Source organism: Narcine bancroftii, chromosome 6 (genome assembly GCF_036971445.1).
Source record: "Narcine bancroftii isolate sNarBan1 chromosome 6, sNarBan1.hap1, whole genome shotgun sequence".
In the NCBI taxonomy this organism is placed as follows: domain Eukaryota; kingdom Metazoa; phylum Chordata; class Chondrichthyes; order Torpediniformes; family Narcinidae; genus Narcine; species Narcine bancroftii.
In genome coordinates this window covers 11,688,384-11,709,331 of record NC_091474.1, presented here as the reverse complement: position 1 = coordinate 11,709,331, position 20,948 = coordinate 11,688,384, and the positions used below count along the sequence as shown (strand labels likewise).

At 38.4% G+C, this 20,948-nt stretch overlaps 1 protein-coding gene across 1 annotated transcript in view; it reads left to right on the top strand.

Annotated features, from left to right (window-relative positions):
- LOC138737278 (nucleolar protein 4-like) overlaps positions 1–19,087 on the top strand; it is a 96,080-nt gene extending 76,993 nt beyond the window's left edge. Inside the window, exons 7-8 of the mRNA XM_069888029.1 lie at positions 5,225–5,405; positions 14,245–19,087. Of these exons, the coding sequence (XP_069744130.1) occupies positions 5,225–5,405; positions 14,245–14,447 (384 nt within the window). The 3' untranslated portion in view covers positions 14,448–19,087. The remainder of the gene's footprint in view (positions 1–5,224; positions 5,406–14,244) is intronic.
- The last annotated feature ends 1,861 nt before the right edge of the window (positions 19,088–20,948 follow it).

Genomic DNA, 20,948 nt, shown 5'->3' with positions numbered 1-20,948 from the left:
ATCTACAAATTTGCTGACGATACCACGATGCAACCTCATACAGGAAGGAGATTGAAAACTTGGCCAAATGGTGCAGCAACAACAACCTCTAATTCAATGTCACCAAAACCAAGGAGCTGATTGTTGACTACAGGAATGGAAAAGCAAAGGTGTACAACCCAGTGATCATGGGGAGATCAGAAGATGAGCGAATTTAAGTTCTTGGGAGACACTACCTCAGAGGATCTTTCCTGGACCCAACACACAAATGGCATGGTGAAGAAAGCTCGTCAGCGCCTCTACTTCCTCAGGAATTTGTGGAGGTTTGGTATGACATTAGAGACCGTGGCAAATTTCGACAGAAGTGTGGTGGAAAGTGTGCTGGCCCGCTGCATCAAGGACTGGATTGGGGACACCAATACCCCTGAATGTAAAGCCCTGCAAATAGCAGTGGACACAGACTAGGATATCACTGGTAAAACCCTCCCCACCATCGAGAACATCTAAAGGGAACATTGCCTTTGGAAAGCAGCAACAATCATCATGGATCCACACCACCCAGCACACGCTCTATTCTCACTGTTACCATCAGGAAAGAGGTAAAGGTGCCACAAGACTCTTACCAGCATGTTCAGGAAAAGCTGCTACCCCTCCACCATCAGACCCCTAACAACGAACTCAATTAGAGACTTTTATGGACTCTTTACTTTTGCACATTTATTATTTTTTTCTCCCTCTCTGTATTGCACAGTTTGTTTACATGTGTACATTGAGACCGCCAATAAGTGGCAATTCTGCCTCGCCCTAAGGAAAAAGATACTCAGGGTTGTCTGTCATGTCATGTTTGTACTCTGACAATAAATCTGAAATCTGAGTCATTTTATTATTGAGTGAATTTGTTACGGCTTTCCAAAAATAATTTCATTTTCTTTTTTAAACAAAACCACTGTGAGGTTTTATTCTTATTGATCTACCTGTGCACTTAATTAGCTCTCAACATTCAAATCTGTCTCATTTCTGTCCAATTCCCTTGGCTTTTTGTTTGTTGTGCATTGTCAAAAATCTACCTGTTCTCAATCAGTCTATTCTTTATGATAACCATTCACCTATAACCAATCATTCCTTTCCCAGGTCTTTGAACACATTGGCCTAAAAATTTGACACCATTGTGTCCCATTAATCTTGTGGCACCTGTTACAGCCACAGCTGGCAAAGTAAAATGTACTTGCCTGATTTTGGTCAGGACGGGAATGCCCATTGCATTCTGACTACAACTTCCCATTACCATGGCTCGCACCCTCCTAATCATTCATTTTTTTTCCTTTACTAATCTCTTCAACATTCTTCCAGAAGAGATCTTTCCTGTACCTTTAATCATTTAACAATCTGCCGGTGCTGGATTCCCACTCACCCACAATATTTGCATGACTCCTGAAATGGCAGAAAAAACGTTAGGAACATTTAAGAGACACTTAAATAGGGTACATGGATGAAAGAAAAAGAGAGGGTTATGAGGAAGGGATGGTTTGTTTTTTAAAAAAAAAATAGGAATATATAGGTCGGCACAACATCGAGGGCTGTAGTGTTCTAAGCTATTATTAGAAAATGCTAGAAATCGAGTTTGACCATTGTCTTGATTAATCTTTATTCTTTGTTTTCACCATGCAATCTGTGAATTTTTAAATCAAAAATGATGACAGAGCTCAATACGTCTAACAACAAACTAAACTCTAATCTATCTTAAAACGGTTGCTACATTTTATGACCTTGTCTTCTGTCTTAGAAAGATCACTAGCAGCGTTCTTTTAACATTGCAAAATATGTCCTAAGACACTACACCGGAAAATTCAGGAAGGAAAAAAGTCGAGAGATTGGTTAGGCGATTACAGACCATTGGTACAGATCATTGCAGATCTCTTCATGGCTTCTCGTTTACTATTCTCTGAAACCATCTTCAGCCCCATAAGCCTTTTAAAGATTTACAATCCTTAATTATGGTTTCTTGCTAATCCCTAATTTAAATTGCTCCCCTAAAAAAGGCCAAAATCTAGAATTCTCTCATGAAACCCAGGATTTTAAACCAAACAATGGTAAAATATGCATGTATTAGGAAATGCTCTCTCCTCTTTGCATCCAAGAAATTTATTAAAACCCAGTTCATCTGATTTGTAATGTCTTGTGAGGTAACATTTGTGCAATGACCTTTGGAGCATTTTGTTACATTAAAATTGTGTGTTAAATATAATGTGCAAAGAACCATTGGGGAAAAAATGGGTTGTGGGAATGTGGTTTAGGCCTGGGATGTTGTGGTTGTCAGCTGTAGAGATTGAAGATAGACATAGCAGTTTTCTTCTTCTTTGGCTTGGCTTCGCGGACGAAGATTTATGGAGGGGGGTAAAATGTCCACATCAGCTGCAGAATCCAAGAATGCCCAGCATTTGTAGTTAATTAGCTCTTGGATTTCTTGGTGGTTCTCATTAAGCTAGTTCCCAAAGGAATGATCGGTTCATGCTATCTATATTTTCTATTCAACTAAAACCCTTACCTTCCTTCCAGTTTTTTTTAAAATAAAAAGCACAATGTTTACATGTGCATAGAATTAATTTATTTTGCTTTAGACCATGGGCGACTAACTTCCCCTCATCAGACCCCAGTTGAATTACTTAATGGGATAGTTCATCAAAGCGAGCTACTTATTATTTTAAACTGACCTGGAATTGAGATGCTGCAGATGCTCAGAATGTAGTTGGCACTTTACGAACTAACACTTAAATAGCTCGGGATGAACACTTAAAAGACCTTCACCTGTTCCTCCCATTTTAGAAATGGCAAAAGACTCCATGTTTTATTTTATGTAAAGATATCAATACAATTTTATAAACTGATTATCCACAGAAGTTTCAGATTTTGTTTGCCAGCCAATTTAAAAATGGAGCACCTACATTAATTTATCACCCTTCTCAAAATCTATTAGTCGTAATTGATTTGAATTGAACTAATTGTTGTTTTATGCAAAAAGTGCATGGCAAGCTTCCATAACCAGCAAGCTTCCTCATCATTGGGCTGGTTAGAGCTTTGTTCTCAGTCCCATGCACAACATAACAAGACTGTACTCTGGTTCTGAGATTTATTTGTACTCCCCTGTTTACAAAATGTTCCGTCGAATACATTATGTCAGCCTGACAGAAAGACCAAAGCATCATTAACCAAGAAGGATGCATTTAAACAACTTTTAAGTATTGAAATTCTGCTGTGGTACTTGGCCCAATAACTAAATACAAAGGTGATTGTAACTTTTAAATTGTGGAAGTAACTTAATAGTACTGTATCTTTCATTCTGATTATCTATGTACTGAACTCTAGTACATAAATAATTGCTTTTGATAACCATGCAATTGGCTCTAAACTACTTGGAATATCAGAAGATGTGAAAGATGAAGAATAGAAAGACCTCTACAGAACTGCTTAAAGTTTATGGAGTTATCAAGTAAAGTTTCACATGAAAAATAATTTTTTTGTGGGAGTACCCCGGACTCCAGTTCACTGACTTTTATGTGTGTTCTTTGTGGAAAGCCTAACCTCCATTCATGCATTACAAAGCACCAAGCCTTGTAAATTACTATTGCAGATAATCATTAACATAAGGATATCAAAATGTGTGGAGCTGAGACAAATGCAGCAAGGATGCATGCAAATTATGACCCCAAAATGTGGATGATAACTTACTCTTCCTATGTTATCATATGGATGTTAATTATAACCATTTTTAATAGCTGCAAATTAGAAGGGAGGTTTATTCTGATGTGTTACTTATTCATCTGCTAATATCAGCAAAAGTAATTTACAAGGCTTGGTGCTTTTTCATACATGAATGGAAGTTAGGCTTTCACAAAGACCACACATGGACATCAGTGAACTTGAATTTTTCCCACAACTCCTTACACTGGTGAAGAAGACCAGCAAACAGTTTTCTGCTTCCTATCTCAGATAAAGAATGGTATTTAGAAGTGGAGGATCGATTGAAGGGCAGGAAAAATACATAACAGGTTGCAAATACTGTACCAGTAAAAGACACTGTCTAGATATTCATGGAGCTGACAAATAGAAATACAGTGAAACCCCTGTTATCTGGAATTAAAGCAACCAGCAAAACAAAAAAAGTCCCGGAAAATATATAGGTAAAAAATATGGAAGTTTAAAATTTGAAACGCCTCCCCATTAGTTCACCATTCACGCAATCTCAATTAAGGCAATCTTAAGCAACCAAAAAGTTTACTTATCCGATATCTAAACCCTGTAGGTGCTGGATACCAGCATTTTTACTGTAATAATTTTTAAACTGTAAAATCATACACCTCACAAGCCACTTGTTTGAGTTAAGGTTAATTCCAGTACGCCTTAAAGTGGGGTGGTAAGATCAGCTGGGAAGCTTATTCAGTAATTAGCAACAAAATCCACAGTGAACTCAAGGCAATGCTTTAAAATCTAAAACAACTTTAATTATTTATCAGAACATTCCATCGTCCCATTTCAACAGATTATGTTTCTGAGTAGATTTTCTGATGTATCTGAACTGCACACTATTGAAGTAGTAATCCATTACAGTAGAAGAATTAAAGTAGTTATCGAATGGAATAGTTTCGTTTTGATGGAGCTGTTATGTGAGGTCTGTATCCCCTTGACAGTAATGTCAATCTTTATGAAAAAAGAAACTATGAAATTGAATGGTTGCTGTATGGGGAGTGTTAAATGTTTCTGATCATTATTTGAATGGTTATTCCAAGTAAAATAACTTTTGCAGTAGTTCAGTGAGATGCATGAGGTTTTTCTTATACCAAGGATCAGAAAGCTGGTATCCAGCTTTCACTGACATGCTACGTGATACTCTTAGCAGATGAAAAGCCCTAGCAGTTTCTGTTGACACTGGGTATTTGATGTGTATATCATTCGATACAAATTTCAGCTGCATCTCCGGAGAGGGTATAAATGAAAGGCTGGGGATTGACTAATGGAAACAGCTTAAAGCAGTAGACAGTTGTGAACATAGCAATGACTGAAGTGTGGAAACTGTATTTATCATTTTAGAAAAGTGCCCTAATTTGAAGTAAACAAGACTTAAATGAACAGCAAAGGCTGCCACAGCAGATTACTGGTCAGTTGGAAATACAGAATAAATAGCTTTCTTGAAAGTTCACCTGGGACCTGAGATTTGTTGATTTTAGTTTGCTATTTTATTTTGTTGCAGGATGAACCGATTGCACTAGATAAACACACCCAACAAGCCAGGGAGACGGCCCAGCTCGCACACACCACATACTCACAAGATCAGATGTATATCAATGGAGGACTGAATTACAGTTACCGTGGTTACGGAGGAATAGGCGGAGGACTGCAGACTTCTTTTCAGACTGGAACCCTCAGCAATGGTATGGATATCATAACAGCTGGAAATTGTTGATTATCCTTTGCTTCATAGTCAAGCCTATGTAAGGTAAAAGTTCCTTTGTCTGGTTATAACAATGCAAGGTATATTTTATTTAAGGTAGAAGTATATAATGTCAGTTGGTATAATATATTTCTTTCAAATAATTACTAGCTTGCTGAGCACAGGCTCCTCAGCCCATGATGTCTGTGCAGACCATGATGTCAATTGAACTTGTCCTGATTGTATGTGCTTGGTTTATACTATATTACCTGCCTATTCATGTATCTGTCAAAATGCCCCTTAAACATCACTTTTGTTACGTACCCAGGCAACAGCAATAGAAATTAGCCCAGTGTTATATTTAAAATCATATCTTTAATCATTAATTAACCACAATATAACACCTTATCTACTTAACCCCCAACTATGCGCAAATATACTTTGTGTGTGGAATATCCAAGCCACTGCAACTCAGGCACAATTCCTCGGAAGGGCAGTTCAAAATTGTTTCAGAAATTCAGTGTTGTCACATAGGCTTCAAATTGAGACAAAGAAGTTCACAAAGTCAGTGGGAGAGACCAAGGTGGCAGTCTGTTCATAAACTCACAAAATCCTGGTTGAGATTCTTCCCGAAAAATGTTCTTCTCAAAACTCCCCCTTGCCCTTGGCGTCGGGGACATGAAGCAAGTGATTTTTCACAAAGTTTCCACAAACCCTTTCGTGGGTCAGCCGAATTGCAGTATTTCTCTGCTTCCAGAACCCTGGGACAGCTGTTCACAGTGACCTTCACTTTTTTTTGGTCAGAGTGGTATTCTCATAACACAGAGAAATCAGACAAATTGTCTCAACACCACACGAGGCCACAGTCAGCACAGTATCCCTTCAAAAAATGCTTCTCCAAGTACTGTCTACTTAAAATGGCCACTACTCATTCTCTTATAACATGGAGAAATCAGACAAATTGTCCATATCCGCACACCAGCCCACTTCAGTGCTGTATTACTTCCAAGAGCTCTGCTCCCCAGCACTGCCTCTTTAAAATGGGCCCTGAGCAAATGGCGTTTCGTGTCTTGAATTTGTTGGTCATATGGTTTCTGCACCTGGGTTTTCCAGGGCCCCTTCCTCTTCAGATGTATATCCAATTTAGGAATATGCTGTCCTCAGCCTGTTTAGCCGCTCACAGTCAAACTCCAAAGCCTGCAGGGTTTTGTTAAATTTGTTCTCTCAAAGTGACTGTCCCACAAAAATGAAAATGAACTGAAAATGGGAACACGTAATACTACCTAATCTGCTTTCCCAAACCTGACAGGCACCTACCATTCTGAAGGGTTGAAAACCTTTGCTCTGTCCGCATCAGTGACGAGGGTCTCCCTGTGGCCAACCACTTCAATTCCTTGTCCCACTCCCATGCTGACATGTCTGTCCATGTACTATTCCACCGAGACCACCCATACCTTGGAGGAGTAACACCTAATTTTATGTTGGGGCACTCTCCCACCGATTAGCATCAACTTCATCAGTTTCTGCTAGCCTACTCCCCATTCTTACTGCTTTCCCATCTCCTCTGCCTTCTTTCCTCCAGCTTTTCATCCCCCTGCTCTCTTAGCTGGTGTACCCTCTCTTCCTTATCCACCTGTGGGACTGTACTTCTCCCCTGCACTTCCTACCCCACCCCAGCATTTGTTCAGGTGCCTGTCTACATTTTGTTATACCTTGACGAAGGGCTCAAGCCCGAAACGTTGTTTATGGATCCTTATCTTTGCTATATAAAGTACACTATTTGACCTGCTGAGTTATCTCCAGAAATTTTACCTAGCATTCTTTGTGGGGGTGGGGATGGAAAACTTTGAACATCTGTAAACTTTTCCTCTCTCACCCTAAACCTATCTCCCTTAGTATTTGAAGTTTGGACCTGGGAAAAAGATTCTGACCATCGACCCCTCTTATACTTTATAAAATTTTAATCAGATTGCCCCTCAGTCTCTAGAGCCAACAACCCAATTTTGTCCAAGCTTACCTTGTTGCTAATACACTCCAATTCAATCAGCATCTTGTTGAACCTCTTGTGCATCTTCTCAAAAGACTCATCCTTTCTATAATGTGGTGACCAGAACTGCATATAATATTCCAAATGCAGCCTAATCAATGGTTTTATACTGTTGTAACATGATTTGCCAACTTTTACACTGGTGCCCTGGCCAGTGAAGGCAGACATGCGAGGTGCCTTCTTTATCATCCTATCCACTTATGTTGTCAGTTTCACAAGATCACAAGACAAAGGAACAGAACCAGGCCACGAGGCCCATCAAATCTGTTCTGTAAATCTACACTAAGCTATTCTACACTAGTTCCAATATCCGGCCTTTTCCCCATGTCCTTTGATGCCCTCACTAATGAGATACTTGTTTAAATACTCCCAGTGATCTGGCTTCCACTGCTGTATAGGGAGCTATGGACTGGAACATCAATGCTCCTACCATACTTTACAATTTCCCATCATGATAATTTACTCACCTTGATTCTGCATCAGAAATAGAATTTTTTTAAAAAGGCAAGAAAATTGATCTGACCTACATCTGACTTCATTTTACCCAATGTGTGTTGAGTATTTTGAGCATTTTTTTGTTTATTTCATAGTTTAATGATCCACATGAGTTACTGGACTTGATTTAAGTTGCTCAACAGGATGTGTATGAATGGAGTCGAGACACTCACCTACCTCTAAGGAAGGGAAAGCAGTTAGAAAATAGGTCAATTCAGGGTGCTAGGTTAGGGGAAAAAAAATCCTCAATCAAAGATAGCAAAATAACGCAAGAAAATTTAAATAACAAAATCATTTCAGATTCGCCCCGTAGTATTCTGAGCATTTAAAATTTAATTCAGATTGCTGCCTGAGATGTTATTCAGAAGCTGAAGTGAAGGGCAGATTCTTCACTCCACTTGTTTAAATCTATTGTTTTCTAAGACAGGGCCTTTGGTGAGAATACACCACAATATGGATTTTGTGATTAGAGTTGGTTCTAAGAATAAAACAGAACAAAAAATTTACACCTAGAAAATTATGATACATCTTCTTAATGTGGTTGCATATAATTTTTCCAACTATTTAAGAGGGGTGTTGATATGGTCTACAGGTAGTCCCCGACTTACGACTGTGATTGGGACTAAAGGATTGGTTGGATGTCAGAATGGTCATAAGTCAGTATTTTGCCTGCTTGTGTGGAGTACCGAAGTCTTAAAGCAAACGTTTTTAAATATTTTTAATTTTAAATCACATATAACATTGATGACAGTATATTAATATAAACATAATGTGATTAAATATATATATATATGAAAAAAACCCAACCACCCCACTAATACCCTCCCTCCTCCCTTACCCACCTACAAAAGAAAGAAAAAGGAGATCATCAACAAAAGCAAACTTTTTAATCAAATATTTTTCATTGTAGATTTTTGTTGTATTTGACAAACTATAACAGGGATACAGGGCGTGTAAGAGCCAAAATGTGCATACTCACCTCGTTATTCAGTGTTCCGAAATCCATAGGCTGGGCGCGGCCATCTTGATTCCTATGCCCATGCATTAGACTTCGGTTGGCTCATGCGCGGTGGGTTTGCGTATTGGAGTTCGGTTGGCGCATATGGGAGAGTTAGGCGCCCTGACATTATTGAACTAGCACCCTTAACTCTTGCGCATGCTCCAATATGCTAACCCACCATGCATGGGCACAGGAATCAAGATGGCTGCACCCAGCCTATGGACCCTGAGGTGCCGAACAACAAGGTAAACCCCCTGTATCTCTGTTATAGTTTGTCAAATACAACAGAAACTACGTAATTTTTATATTTTTTTAAACTATCAGTTGTATGTGCAGATGAGTTGGGGAGTACCTGTATTTTAATTCAAATGCTTGTTTGTAAGTGTCAGAGAAATATGATATGAACGTATTTGTGACATTCTCAATAGCAGGTAATAATGAAATGTGTCCATCCTACAGGACTGACCCTTTTGAAATTATTTAAATGAAGAAAACGAGTATTTGTAGACTAACTCTGTCTCTTTACATTTCTATTTGCTTGCACTATACAAAAAAAATAATCTCCTGGAGTTCTAACAAGATGAGATGCCCCAGCTCTGTCACCTACCTACTGGTAAAATGTAATTAGTTGAGCTGGTGGGGGGTGGGGGGGGGGGTCAGGCAGACATAACATTCTGGGTTTTGAAAGCAATGCATCTCTGGAATTGACTGTTCTTATCTCACTGTAATCATGTTCAGTAAGGCTTTGGATTGTGATGTGGATGAGGGTGGCAGTGCTCAGGTGACTAATAATCCTGTCTCTTACGATATGAGTAGATACATCAATTGCGTATCAGATGCTACTGAAATTAACATTTGCTCTGTGTTCACTTTTTCATTAGACACAGCTAAAAATATCCCATTAGTGAAATGCACTTGGCTGAAATATTACAATAGCTTTGACTGAATGACTTAATAAATTAAACTAAGCAAGCAACAAATGTTTATCTTCACACAGAAATTATGCATCTTTCAATTCATATTTTTGAAATGTTCAGAGTTGAGTTTCATGAGCTAAAATGACTAGAATTCATATGCTAATCAGAAAATTTGCAGATGTCAGAGGTATGAATTTGCTTGAAAAAAAACTTATTTGCGAACCATGAATCTTTAAAGGAATTTTTCATTGGAAAGCTTATTTTCAAATTCCATCAAGGAATCCCATGAGCTCTGAGGATTTCTAGACTGCATTAGCATGTTTGCAAAAACTTTGTTTGAGTTGTCAGGATGAATACCTGGCAACAGCATAGGAGACTGATTTATACTGAATGTTACCTGGAGTTAAGGTATCCAACGATTGGGGGGAAAAAAATTGAAATTAAAATCTTCTGTCATCATTTACTCTAAACTGGTTTGTAATTGAGCAGTTAGTTGGATCAATTAAACTAAATGAGAACATATTGGCATATTCAGATAGCAGCATGGTTGGCAATTAGCACACTGCCTTTACAGCGCTAGCGATCAGGACCAGACGTGGGTTCAAATCCCACGCTGTAAAGAATTTGTATTTTCTCCGGGTGCTCCAGTTTCCTCCCACCCTTCAAAAACGTACCAGGGTGTAGGTTAATGGGGTGTAAAATGGACGGGTCGGACTCGTAGAGCCACATTGGCCTGTTACAGGGATGTATGTATAATTTTTAAAAATACTTGGGGTGGGGGGGGGGTTAATAACTCTGAGCATTTTCAGAGTTTAAAACTCAAGACCACAGCAATTTTATTTTCTTTATGGAACTTTTTTTTCCAGAGATTGTTCATTGAAATTTTATGCAAATATACGGTTTCTCCATTTAAAGTACTTAAGTTTAATGAGGATTGTTAAATAGACACAAGGGAGACCTACTAAGACAGACTTAAGAAAGTTATTTAATTATTATCCTATTAGTTGGAAGTGCTGTATTGCAATTAGCATTTGGAAGGGTTTGGTATTTCACCTTGCTCGTGAATAGAGAAATCATTTTGTACATTGAGGAATATGAATCAAGTTGAATATTCAAAGTATTATTTTAATACATAAATAGACGTATCCAGTGAATCACCTTCCATGATTTCTGGGCATATGTCAGTAGTTCTGCTCAATCTGTTGGTACAGATTTGGCTGCTCTCTCACACTACACTTCTCACTCAACCAACCTCAAATGTTTGCATTCTTTGTAAATGTTCTTGACCCTTGTTTTTTCTACCTACCCTTCCCCTACCTTCATTTCTCTTTCCAGTTTTGATGAATACCTTTGGGCCAGAATGGTCATCTCTCTTGCTGCTTTCCTCAGATACTGCCTGACCAGCATTTTCTATTCTCTTAATTTCAGATTTCCTGCATCTGCAATTTTATTTTTCTGGAACTTTGAGAATCATACAATAAATCTAGATGAAGTAGCTGGTATCAGTAATGTGATTTTTAAAAAATCAGATCACCATAACTCATGATCTCTTGCTTTTTAACCATTTTCTATTCCACAGTACATCTGATTCCCTTATCAAATATCCCCTGAATGCAATCCATGAAATCTACTAATAGATTAAATAGATGTCATTTGTCAGTATAACTAATGACAAACTCCAGAAATTTCTTCCTTATTTGATAGCATCTGCAACATGGGTTCTAATCTGACGCTGCCTTACAGACAAGGGCTTTGTACGTTCTCCCTGTGTTTGCGTAGGTTTCATCCCACACTTCAAAACGTACTGGGGTTGTAGATCAAGTAGGTGTAATTGGGCGGCATGGGCTACTACCATGCTATATGTCTAAATAAAAAGTTAAATTGACAGACTTGGTACCCCTGATTTCTTCTTTTTCCTTTTTAGCTAATGGACTGATGTTTGTAACTTTCCAAGTTCAAGTATTAAGAGCTTGTGTGTACACGACAGCTCACTGAACCTGCTCAATGTAGCATCAACGCGTTGCAAGGCATCGGATTACAGGATGCGAAAACTTGAATGAAAGAGGTCACTGGACCAATTTTTCTCCTAGTTTCTAAATCAAAAGTGGCATTGGAATCCGTGGGCTCAAATTCTACTCATGTCCACTGGACAAAAGGGAAATCCAATAAGGACAGCATACAGGAGCCCCCTTTTTTTCCTCAAAAACCACCCCGGGTCTTGTATGTGAAAGTGACTTTTTGGTGCCACCATTTTGCAAGATGGCGACAGGAGGAAAGCACTCAAACTACTCATCCGTGCTTTCCAGAGTCGCCAACGCTCACTTCCCCCTGTAAGAAGACTCGCTCGCTCTCTCCTTCCTGCCAGCTCTCTCGTTCACTCTCTCCTTCCCGTTGCTCCCTCCCACAGTGTTTTGAAGGGAGCGCCGGGCCTCGATGATCTGTCTTTGTTCGACGAGCACAACTCCCCAGATTGAATGAGGCGCGGGGGCGGGTTGGCAGTGAGCGAGCTGCTCAGGCCGCTCGGTATTGGCCACCCGCCCCTGCACCTCAATCATTTTGCTCAGGAATCCCATCACTCGCTGTCTCCTGCGGTGCTTTGAGGGGAGCGCCTTGATGATCAGGCTCGTTGCTCCTCTCAAAGCACTGTGGGTGAGACCGAGCGACGGGACCCCTGAGCAAAATGAATGAGGTAAATACACTAAAACAATTTTTTCCTGAAATTTCACGCTAAACATGGAGGGGCTAAAATACAGTAAATCTTGAAGCCAGCTCAGAGATATCATGTTGATTCATGTGCTGAGTATTAGATGGTTGTTTTTCTGTCTGCAGTTCAGTGTTTAAGGTGAAGAGAGAGCACATCTATTTTATACAAAAAATGCTGAATTCTTCAGAATCTGGTATTAAGTTACTATATTGAAAACATGCAGTTAGAAAAGAATGATAGAAGCAAAAAAAAAACAAAGCCTTTCCTTTTGAATATTATTTTAAACCGAATTCTAATCTTTTCCTTTAGTAATATATAATTCATCCCACACACAAGAAAACATGGTGGTTCTATTTTTCCTCTGGTTGAACTGGAGTAACAGATTTAGTAAATGAGGAAGTAAATACAGAAAACAGAGGCCTGATGTAACAATCCGAGTTGCCCTAATTATTCAATTGATTTATTTGATGCATAGTTCAGTAAGACAGAAATTAATAATCCCACACTGATGTAGAAATAGCTGATTTAAGATCATGCTACCATTTGGATCAGCAAATTATAATTTGCGGTGCTGACAAGTATAATCTGTTCCCTGTTAGTTTTCATAATGGTATCAAGACCATCCTGTGAAAGGATTAAGGAGGTAATATTAAAATCAGAATGGTCGTGGTGAGCTGAAGGACATTTTTTTCTGTGGCGCAAGACTTTTATAACCTGGGTAAGTTTGTGCTTGTGCACCCCTTCACGCTGTAAATTCTTTGGTTCAAGTGTTGAGAGAAGTTTTAAACAGGAAATTGCTAAATCTAGTATTACATTATTTAGAATGTAATGTAATTGTCTTTTTATTCCAATTAGCATTGACCAACAGGAACTTGTCATCGACTTTACAATGCTTTTCACACCATTTGTATCCAGGGAATTGTTTTTGATGGGCTTCAAATGGGTAAACTGGGATCCGTTGCAAGCTTTCAGCCATTGTTATCCTGCAGTATATGTTAAGTTTTACTGTCATATTTAATTATATATAGGATATACCTTCCATGCAGAGAACCTACAGGCAATAAAGCACTGAAGATTAGTTACACCCCCAAAGTAACATCTTGCTGTTTAATTATTTGGTATGCAGAACTGAGGGGAGCTATTTAAATACATCAGATTCTGCAAACTTTATTGAAGGAACTCAGGCTGAGGAAGGCGATACCAAATGTTTGAAGGGAGCTGAGAGGATCGAACTCTGACCTGGATGCACTTGTCCATTTCAAACCAAATTAATACGAGAAGAATGATTTACTATAATGGAAAAGAACTCTAGATGCACAAATGACATAATCAACTACCCTGAAAAGTGGGGATCCGCTAGTCCTTTAGGAGTGGGCATGTTTCCTTTTTAATAATTTAGTTGATGTTTTAAAACATTTTATGGTTTGGAGATTATAAGCCTAAAATTAAATATTAATTTTTGAGACTTTTTCCACCAAATTGATGAATTGTAGTTGTGAGCAACTTCCTTTCTTATGAGATACCAGATCTGGAGCTAAGTGTTAATCATTTGCATATTTCAAATTTTCACCATCGAGATTCTCCCCCTTGTTCCTAAAACCAGTTTCTCATTAAAAGCACTGGATATTAAAATGATTAATACAAGAGATAACTGAATTTATTTTTAAATCTTTTCAGGCCCAACTGATCTCAGCATGAAGGCGTTGGCCTCAAATTCGACTTCATCCAATACGAGCAACAGCAGGAATGTACCAGCAGCACAGCTCAGTCCCACAGAAATTAATGCAGTTCGGCAGCTCATTGCTGGCTACAGAGAATCAGCAGCGTTTCTCCTTCGCTCTGCAGACGAACTGGAAAACCTAATTTTACAACAGAATTGACTCCTGTCAGAACAATCCGAGTGATAAAACCCCACATTCTGCAGTGACCCAGTTCAAAACTGGCAATTGGGAGGCGATTCCTCTTGTTGCGTGATGGCCATTAACCCATTGTTGCTATGGAAGTGATGATGTCACCAACCTTTAACCTCAGACCTTCATCAGGACAGAGCTGTGAGACTGTCTTGTGTCTTCAAGCCAAGGACCTCACTCAGAATACCTTTAGCTGGCAGCATAAACTGAAAGATTGAACATATTTCACTCAGCTCCTCTCACTGGCAGCTGTAGTTCATGACCAGTTGCCATACAAAAACCATCTCGCATTCAGTCCCCAGGTGCAATACCCAGTAATGCTGCTAATAGAAAGAACGTAGTCCAGGCCTCTGGAAGAACAACAGAGCAGAGAAATTCATCTAGATTAGTTTAGAGTTCATTTTGGTCATTAGTTTAGTATGAGGATGGTAGCATGAAATGGTCACCAATTTACAAAGCTTTTTTAGTACTTTTTTTTCCCCCCGATCCTATTAAACTCTAAATTCACGAAATAATCGACTTTCCACAGTGAAGGCTGCAGTCTGATGCTGCTACAACTAATGAAGGCACTTGTTCACACACAAAATGTCCTGATACTAAATTTGATCACTCATGGAATTTACATTAGGGCAAACCTAGATGCGTTGATAGATCCTTGGGTGAAATTTATGTACAGCTTGTATAAAAGAGGACAGTGCTCGTGAAAGAACAAATATTTCAACCATAATCAATGAAGTGCACTTTCAAAGACATGCAGACCATTTAGTGCTTACCTCCACACAAGTGAATAACTACACAGGTGGGTACTATTTCATTGTACAAAGCTCGAATACTAATTTTAATCTATGTTCTGATTTCAGCCCATGCCTGAGAAAAATACAAGATTTTTAGCTTGTAATATTATTTTGTACATAGTGACAGGAGAATAGGCTTTCTTTACAAATGAATCTATCAGAAAACAAAGCGCAAGTTTTAGGTTTAGCAGGTTTCACATCAGTTTAATTTCCAGCTGAAATTTAATGCAGTTAAGACAACTCATCTGTGAAACCAGAGAGCAACTGCTTGCAGAGAATGGACCTACCCACGTTTCAACATCAGAAGTAATAAAGTGTAAAGAAAGTGCATGCAGCAAATATAGATATTCTCTCTCTAAACAACTAAAATTTAACCCTATGGGATATATTGTACAGCTCCTTATGTTCTTGTACTTGAAGTGGAATTTGAGAACCACCTAAAATAATGATCATCCCATGAAGTTACATGAGATAACTTCTTTTATTCATTGCCAAATGCTTAATTTTAAATCTTTGCAAGTTTTTTTTTAATCTCTTCAGGAAAGGAAAATGCACCATGAAATCTTTCAGAACTCAGGTAACAATTTATACCAAGGTAAATTTTTTACAGTTTTTTAAAAAAAAGAATAAATACTGTGAATCAGGAGCTAGTTTGTCATTTTATACTTTTCTCTATCTCTGTTTTTAACAGTTAACATTAGCAGCAAAAAATTAAGTGTTACTAAATTTAGTTATCAAAAGATTAAACTTCCTTCACTAACACCAAGTTGTATCAATATTTTCATAAGATACCCCTCAGAAAGCATTAACCTCTGGTTTGATTTGTTTTATTTTGCTGTGGTGATGCTTGGATTTATTTCAGGTCAATAATCAGGGATGAACCAATTAATTTTGGAAAATATCCATCTGATGAGTTTCAAATGCTAGCAGTAAACCCTTGATAGGAGATTTGCTTTCAACTACCACGTGCTACCATATGACGTCAGCTTTCCAAAGAATTCTATTGCAACCTGCTTTACTGTGGGAATCTCTCCGTTTTGGTGGAAGGACTCAAAGGACACATTTTTGAAAAGGACAGTACTCCTACATCTTTTCAACCAGACTTAATTGGTGAAAAATAGTGTGCTCGACCTTTGAAATAAACCTCAGTTGTACTTTGTAGAAAGATTCCTTCCCAAATGCGTTGGCTTACTAATCTTTAACCACTGTTGTAAAAAGACATTTTATGAAATAACTTCTACCTCAGTTTTCCCTTCATTATTCATATGCTATCAACTGTAGAATAAAATCACACAAAGAGATTTGCATTATTCTGAATGCCTTACTGCCACTTATCTATTCATTCTGCACCATCAGAGCCTGTCAATAAGTTTCCCCCTCTTCCAATCACTTAAAATGCTGCTGGAATTTGGTTGCAACTTGACCATTGCCAATGTGCACCAGAACATTTTAAGAATGGACAATTCTCGCTAAACAGACATCAAAATGATTTGAGATTTCGCTTTACAGGAAAACTTAAAATCCATGTTAACTTGTAAAGATAATTATTATGCACTCAATAACAAACAAATTCAGGAAATAAATCATCATTAAAGCAGTAGGTAATGCACACTAGATTTTGCTGATATGGATTGTGGTGCAACCACACACCTCGTTCAGTGTAATAAAGAGTTATGCAAGTCTTTCTCCCCACCCTACAACCAACCATAATCTTTTGTACCAAGGCCAAAGCAAAAGAGAACATTTGGGAGCCTTAGAGGTCCAACCTCACAGCTCACTAAAAATGTAGCAGACAGGTGCAAAAATAATTAAAGGGCAATAGTGTTTGCCTGCATCGAGAGAGCTAGAAAATAAAAAGTTAAAAAACACTATATAGCAAAGATAAAGATACATAACCAATGTTTCTGGATTGAGCCCTGCAAGGTAATAAAAAAAACATCAAAAGGATTTTTTTTCCCCCTCTACAGCTACACAAAACTGGTTAGACCACATCTTGGAAAAGGATACATTAGACCTGGGGGATGGGGTAGCATAGATTCACCGATTGTAAGCATTAAATTATGAAGATCGATTACATAAGCCGACCTTCTATTCCCTGAAAGTTTCAAGGCTTAGAAAATTGATAAAAAATTTTAAAAGAGCTTGACAGAGTAAATAGAAGACACTTCCGACATTGAAGTCATTGTTTGAATAGAATGTCGATGCCAGACCTTCAGGAAAAGCCTACAAAAGTAGAAATGGGGAGTTCTCCCCCTCAAAAGGTGATGGCATTGATTTAATAACATTAATTTGAGTCCATTTTGCTATGGCCACTGCAGGATGCTTTACATCTGTCACGATATCATTAATTGAAGGAACATGCTTCCCTCCTAGTTCAATCTGGTTTTTAACAGTTCTCATTAGCAAACACACCCTTTGTGAAAAGCTTTAAATCACTACTGTTGCAACAACATCTTAGCCTTCACCCATTTTTTTTGTACCAAAAGATCATTTTGGTATGTTTAAAATTTTTTAAAGAAATATATATACTTCATACTGAAAATGCTACCATCCTTATAACAGCCCAATTGTACAAACTAATAGCTTGAATGAATTTGGAACTGAAGTCAAGACTGAAATAGTTGTTTAAAACAAAATCGATGAAAGCTTAATATAACCTCATTCATATACTTTTGGGACCTCTTTCAAGCTGAAGAGCAGGTAATGTTCTCTGCCCTATGTTTTAAGCTAATTGTCCTGAGTGCTTTGTGTATGACAGAGTAACTTTTTAAAAAAAAAGGTGGGGGGAATATTTTTTAATGTACAGGCTGTTGCAAAGTTTTGTTCTGTGTGGGTTTTTGTCCTTAGCAGTTCCAGAAAAGAGACTGAAAAAAAATAGGCAAAAGACAATCTTAGCCCCCTTTGATGCTGTGAGTAACCTTTTCCAGAAGTAAAATTGGGGGGGCCACTAAGTATTTTTCAGCCATAACTTAAAGTCACTGAATTGTTGCACAAGGATAATGAAGAGTTCAAAGACTGTGTACTTACACAGTTATCATTCAAAGATCTTAAGCCTTTGAGTGCTTTTTTAAAAAAAAAATTTGCTGTTAGGCTGTTTACTTTTGTTGGTCTACTGTACCATTTTGCAGAAAATGCTGCCCACATGGAAGCCATTTTCTGTACGGAAACCATTCCAAATGACACTGAACAATAGTAACCATACAGTTGCAAGTATTCTCTATAGAATTGAAAGAATTAATAAGCATCAACTGGCTAGAATTTCATGTCATAGAGTTGCAGTCAGCAAATAAACTGGATGTTGTTATGAAACAACAAAATAGCGGTGCTTTTGATTAATTTTGACAGGGAAGAGGAGAATCCAGTTCCTTAACTGTTTGTACCTAATACCAATGTGAACTTTGTATTCCCTTCTGATTTTTGACTCAGTGAAAGTGTGGCTGTTTACATGTACAGATTTTGCGTTATTCAATACTTGTATTAATGCGTAGAAGAAATAACCCAGATTCTTTTAATATTTATTGCATATACAGTGAATATGTTTTTCCAATACATGTGGCTAATTATTTTGATTCTTCGTGTTGATATACGTAAAGCAAATGAGTTTTTGTACTTTTTGTTTGCTAAATGAATAGCATGGGCAGTTCTACTTACATATCACTTTAATCATGAACCAATGATCTTGCTGGAGCTGTCAGTATGGTGTCAAACTAGCAAAATGCACTGGTTTCATTATACTCTGTGGAATATCTTTGTACTATATTCATATATAATATGGAGTACTAATAAACCCAATATACTACTGTGTATCAGAAAGAATACTCAGGTGCTAATATTATTTGTTATTGAAGTACCATCTCTTGTCGAGAGTCCAAACCTCTGTTTTGTTGTGCCAATATCAGAACATTAATTGAGAGCTGTAGCAACTTCACTAATTGGAATTGTAGATAGTTTCAGAAATAGTTTTGAATGGTATTACTTTAATTCCTCCACTGACCTGCTTTAGGTTTCCATAATTCTGTAGCTCAACAGACATTTTCATCATCTTGGAACACTGATCAGGTATCTCCTGTTTTAGCAAGTAGGACCTGTTGCTGTAATTAATGATATTTTAGTGGATGGCAGATTACATTTGCACAATAACAGAGGAAACATTGCTGTATTCCAGGGGAATTATACATTGCAATAATTTTCAGGCTCCAAACGCTGGGTGCAGTGGAGGCTCAGACCCTTTTGCTCACAAAATTTGTTCCAACAGTGCCATACAAAACTAATCGATTTGCATGCACATGATCCACAACCCACTATTTTCCTGCCCGTTCACATGGCTTTCTAAATGCTCTTAAATGTCATCATATCTGCCTTTTCTATACACTTTTCCCTTATGTCTGACCACTAGAAGTGCATACCTCAGGCGCCATCTGCCAATTCTCCACCCATTATCTCCAACTAGTCCATAACCTGCTGTATCATTTGACAACCTTATTCCCTATCCACAACTCTACCAATTTTTGTGTTGTCTAAAAACTTACTAATTTTTCAATATTTTTGTCATTGCTGCAGAAGGCTTCAAGATCTTTCTGGCACAAGATGTAGGTGTACCACACTTGTTCTTGCTCCTTTTCCCTCATTACCATCCAGCAATCTAACCAGCCATTCCAGGTGAGGTGATTCCATGCACCTCCTCCATCTACTCCCAATGGGGCCTCCTCGACATCAGCAAGACAAAGTGCAGTCAAGGCAATTTACTTGCAGAGCACCTGCACCTAATACTGGACACGCTGGTTGTCATCTTTAAACATTTTATAGATCCTGGAATGGTTCCTGTGGATTGGAGAATGCCCAACATTCTCCCCACTGCAAAATAAAATGAGGGAGAGGAAATAGAGAATAACTGCTTTGCCTGTTAACTGAACCATAAGAAAAGGAAAATGCTGGAATCAATAATTAAGGATGCAATAAATGAACACCCCAAGAGAATTACAGAATTAGGTCAAGTCATGCAATCTATAGGAGTCCTTTGTGACTGGTAGATTAGATGAGGGAGAACCAGTAGATTTGGTGTACAGTGAAACCCCTCTTATCCAGAATTCTAGCAACTGGCAAAAAGTAAATCGTGGTGAATAAATAGGTAAAAAATGATTGTTTAAAATTGGTGCACCTTACCATTAGTTCGCCAGTCATGCAACACACAATCTCAACCAACCAGAAAATTCACTTATCTGGCATTTACCATTCCCCATAGGTGCAGATACTTGGGGGTTTTACTGTACTGATGCCTAACCTCTTATCTGGGATTCTGAACACACATCCCCCACCCCAGCTGTCCAGCCGTCGCTCTCCCATCTAAATCCCGATATGGCAGCAGGGGTACAGTGCTGTCGGCTCATTGTGGGAGCAATGGCAATCTTTGTTACCCATAATGCCCCACACAGCGGTTCCAGCTGCGTGGGGGATTATGGGTAAGGAAGACAGCCATTGCTCCCGCATTGAGCCAGCCACCACCTGCTTCTCTCCTACTGGGTGCTCGGGGCTGAGAATCACCTTTCCACCAAAGTAAGAGAGGACAGGGGTCTGAGCCAGTTTTATTCTGAAGTTTTACTTTAAAAACCATGCTAGTGACATTACAGTCTTTATTTATCTAAATTCATTTAACACCCCATGCCCCGTTTTGTGTGAT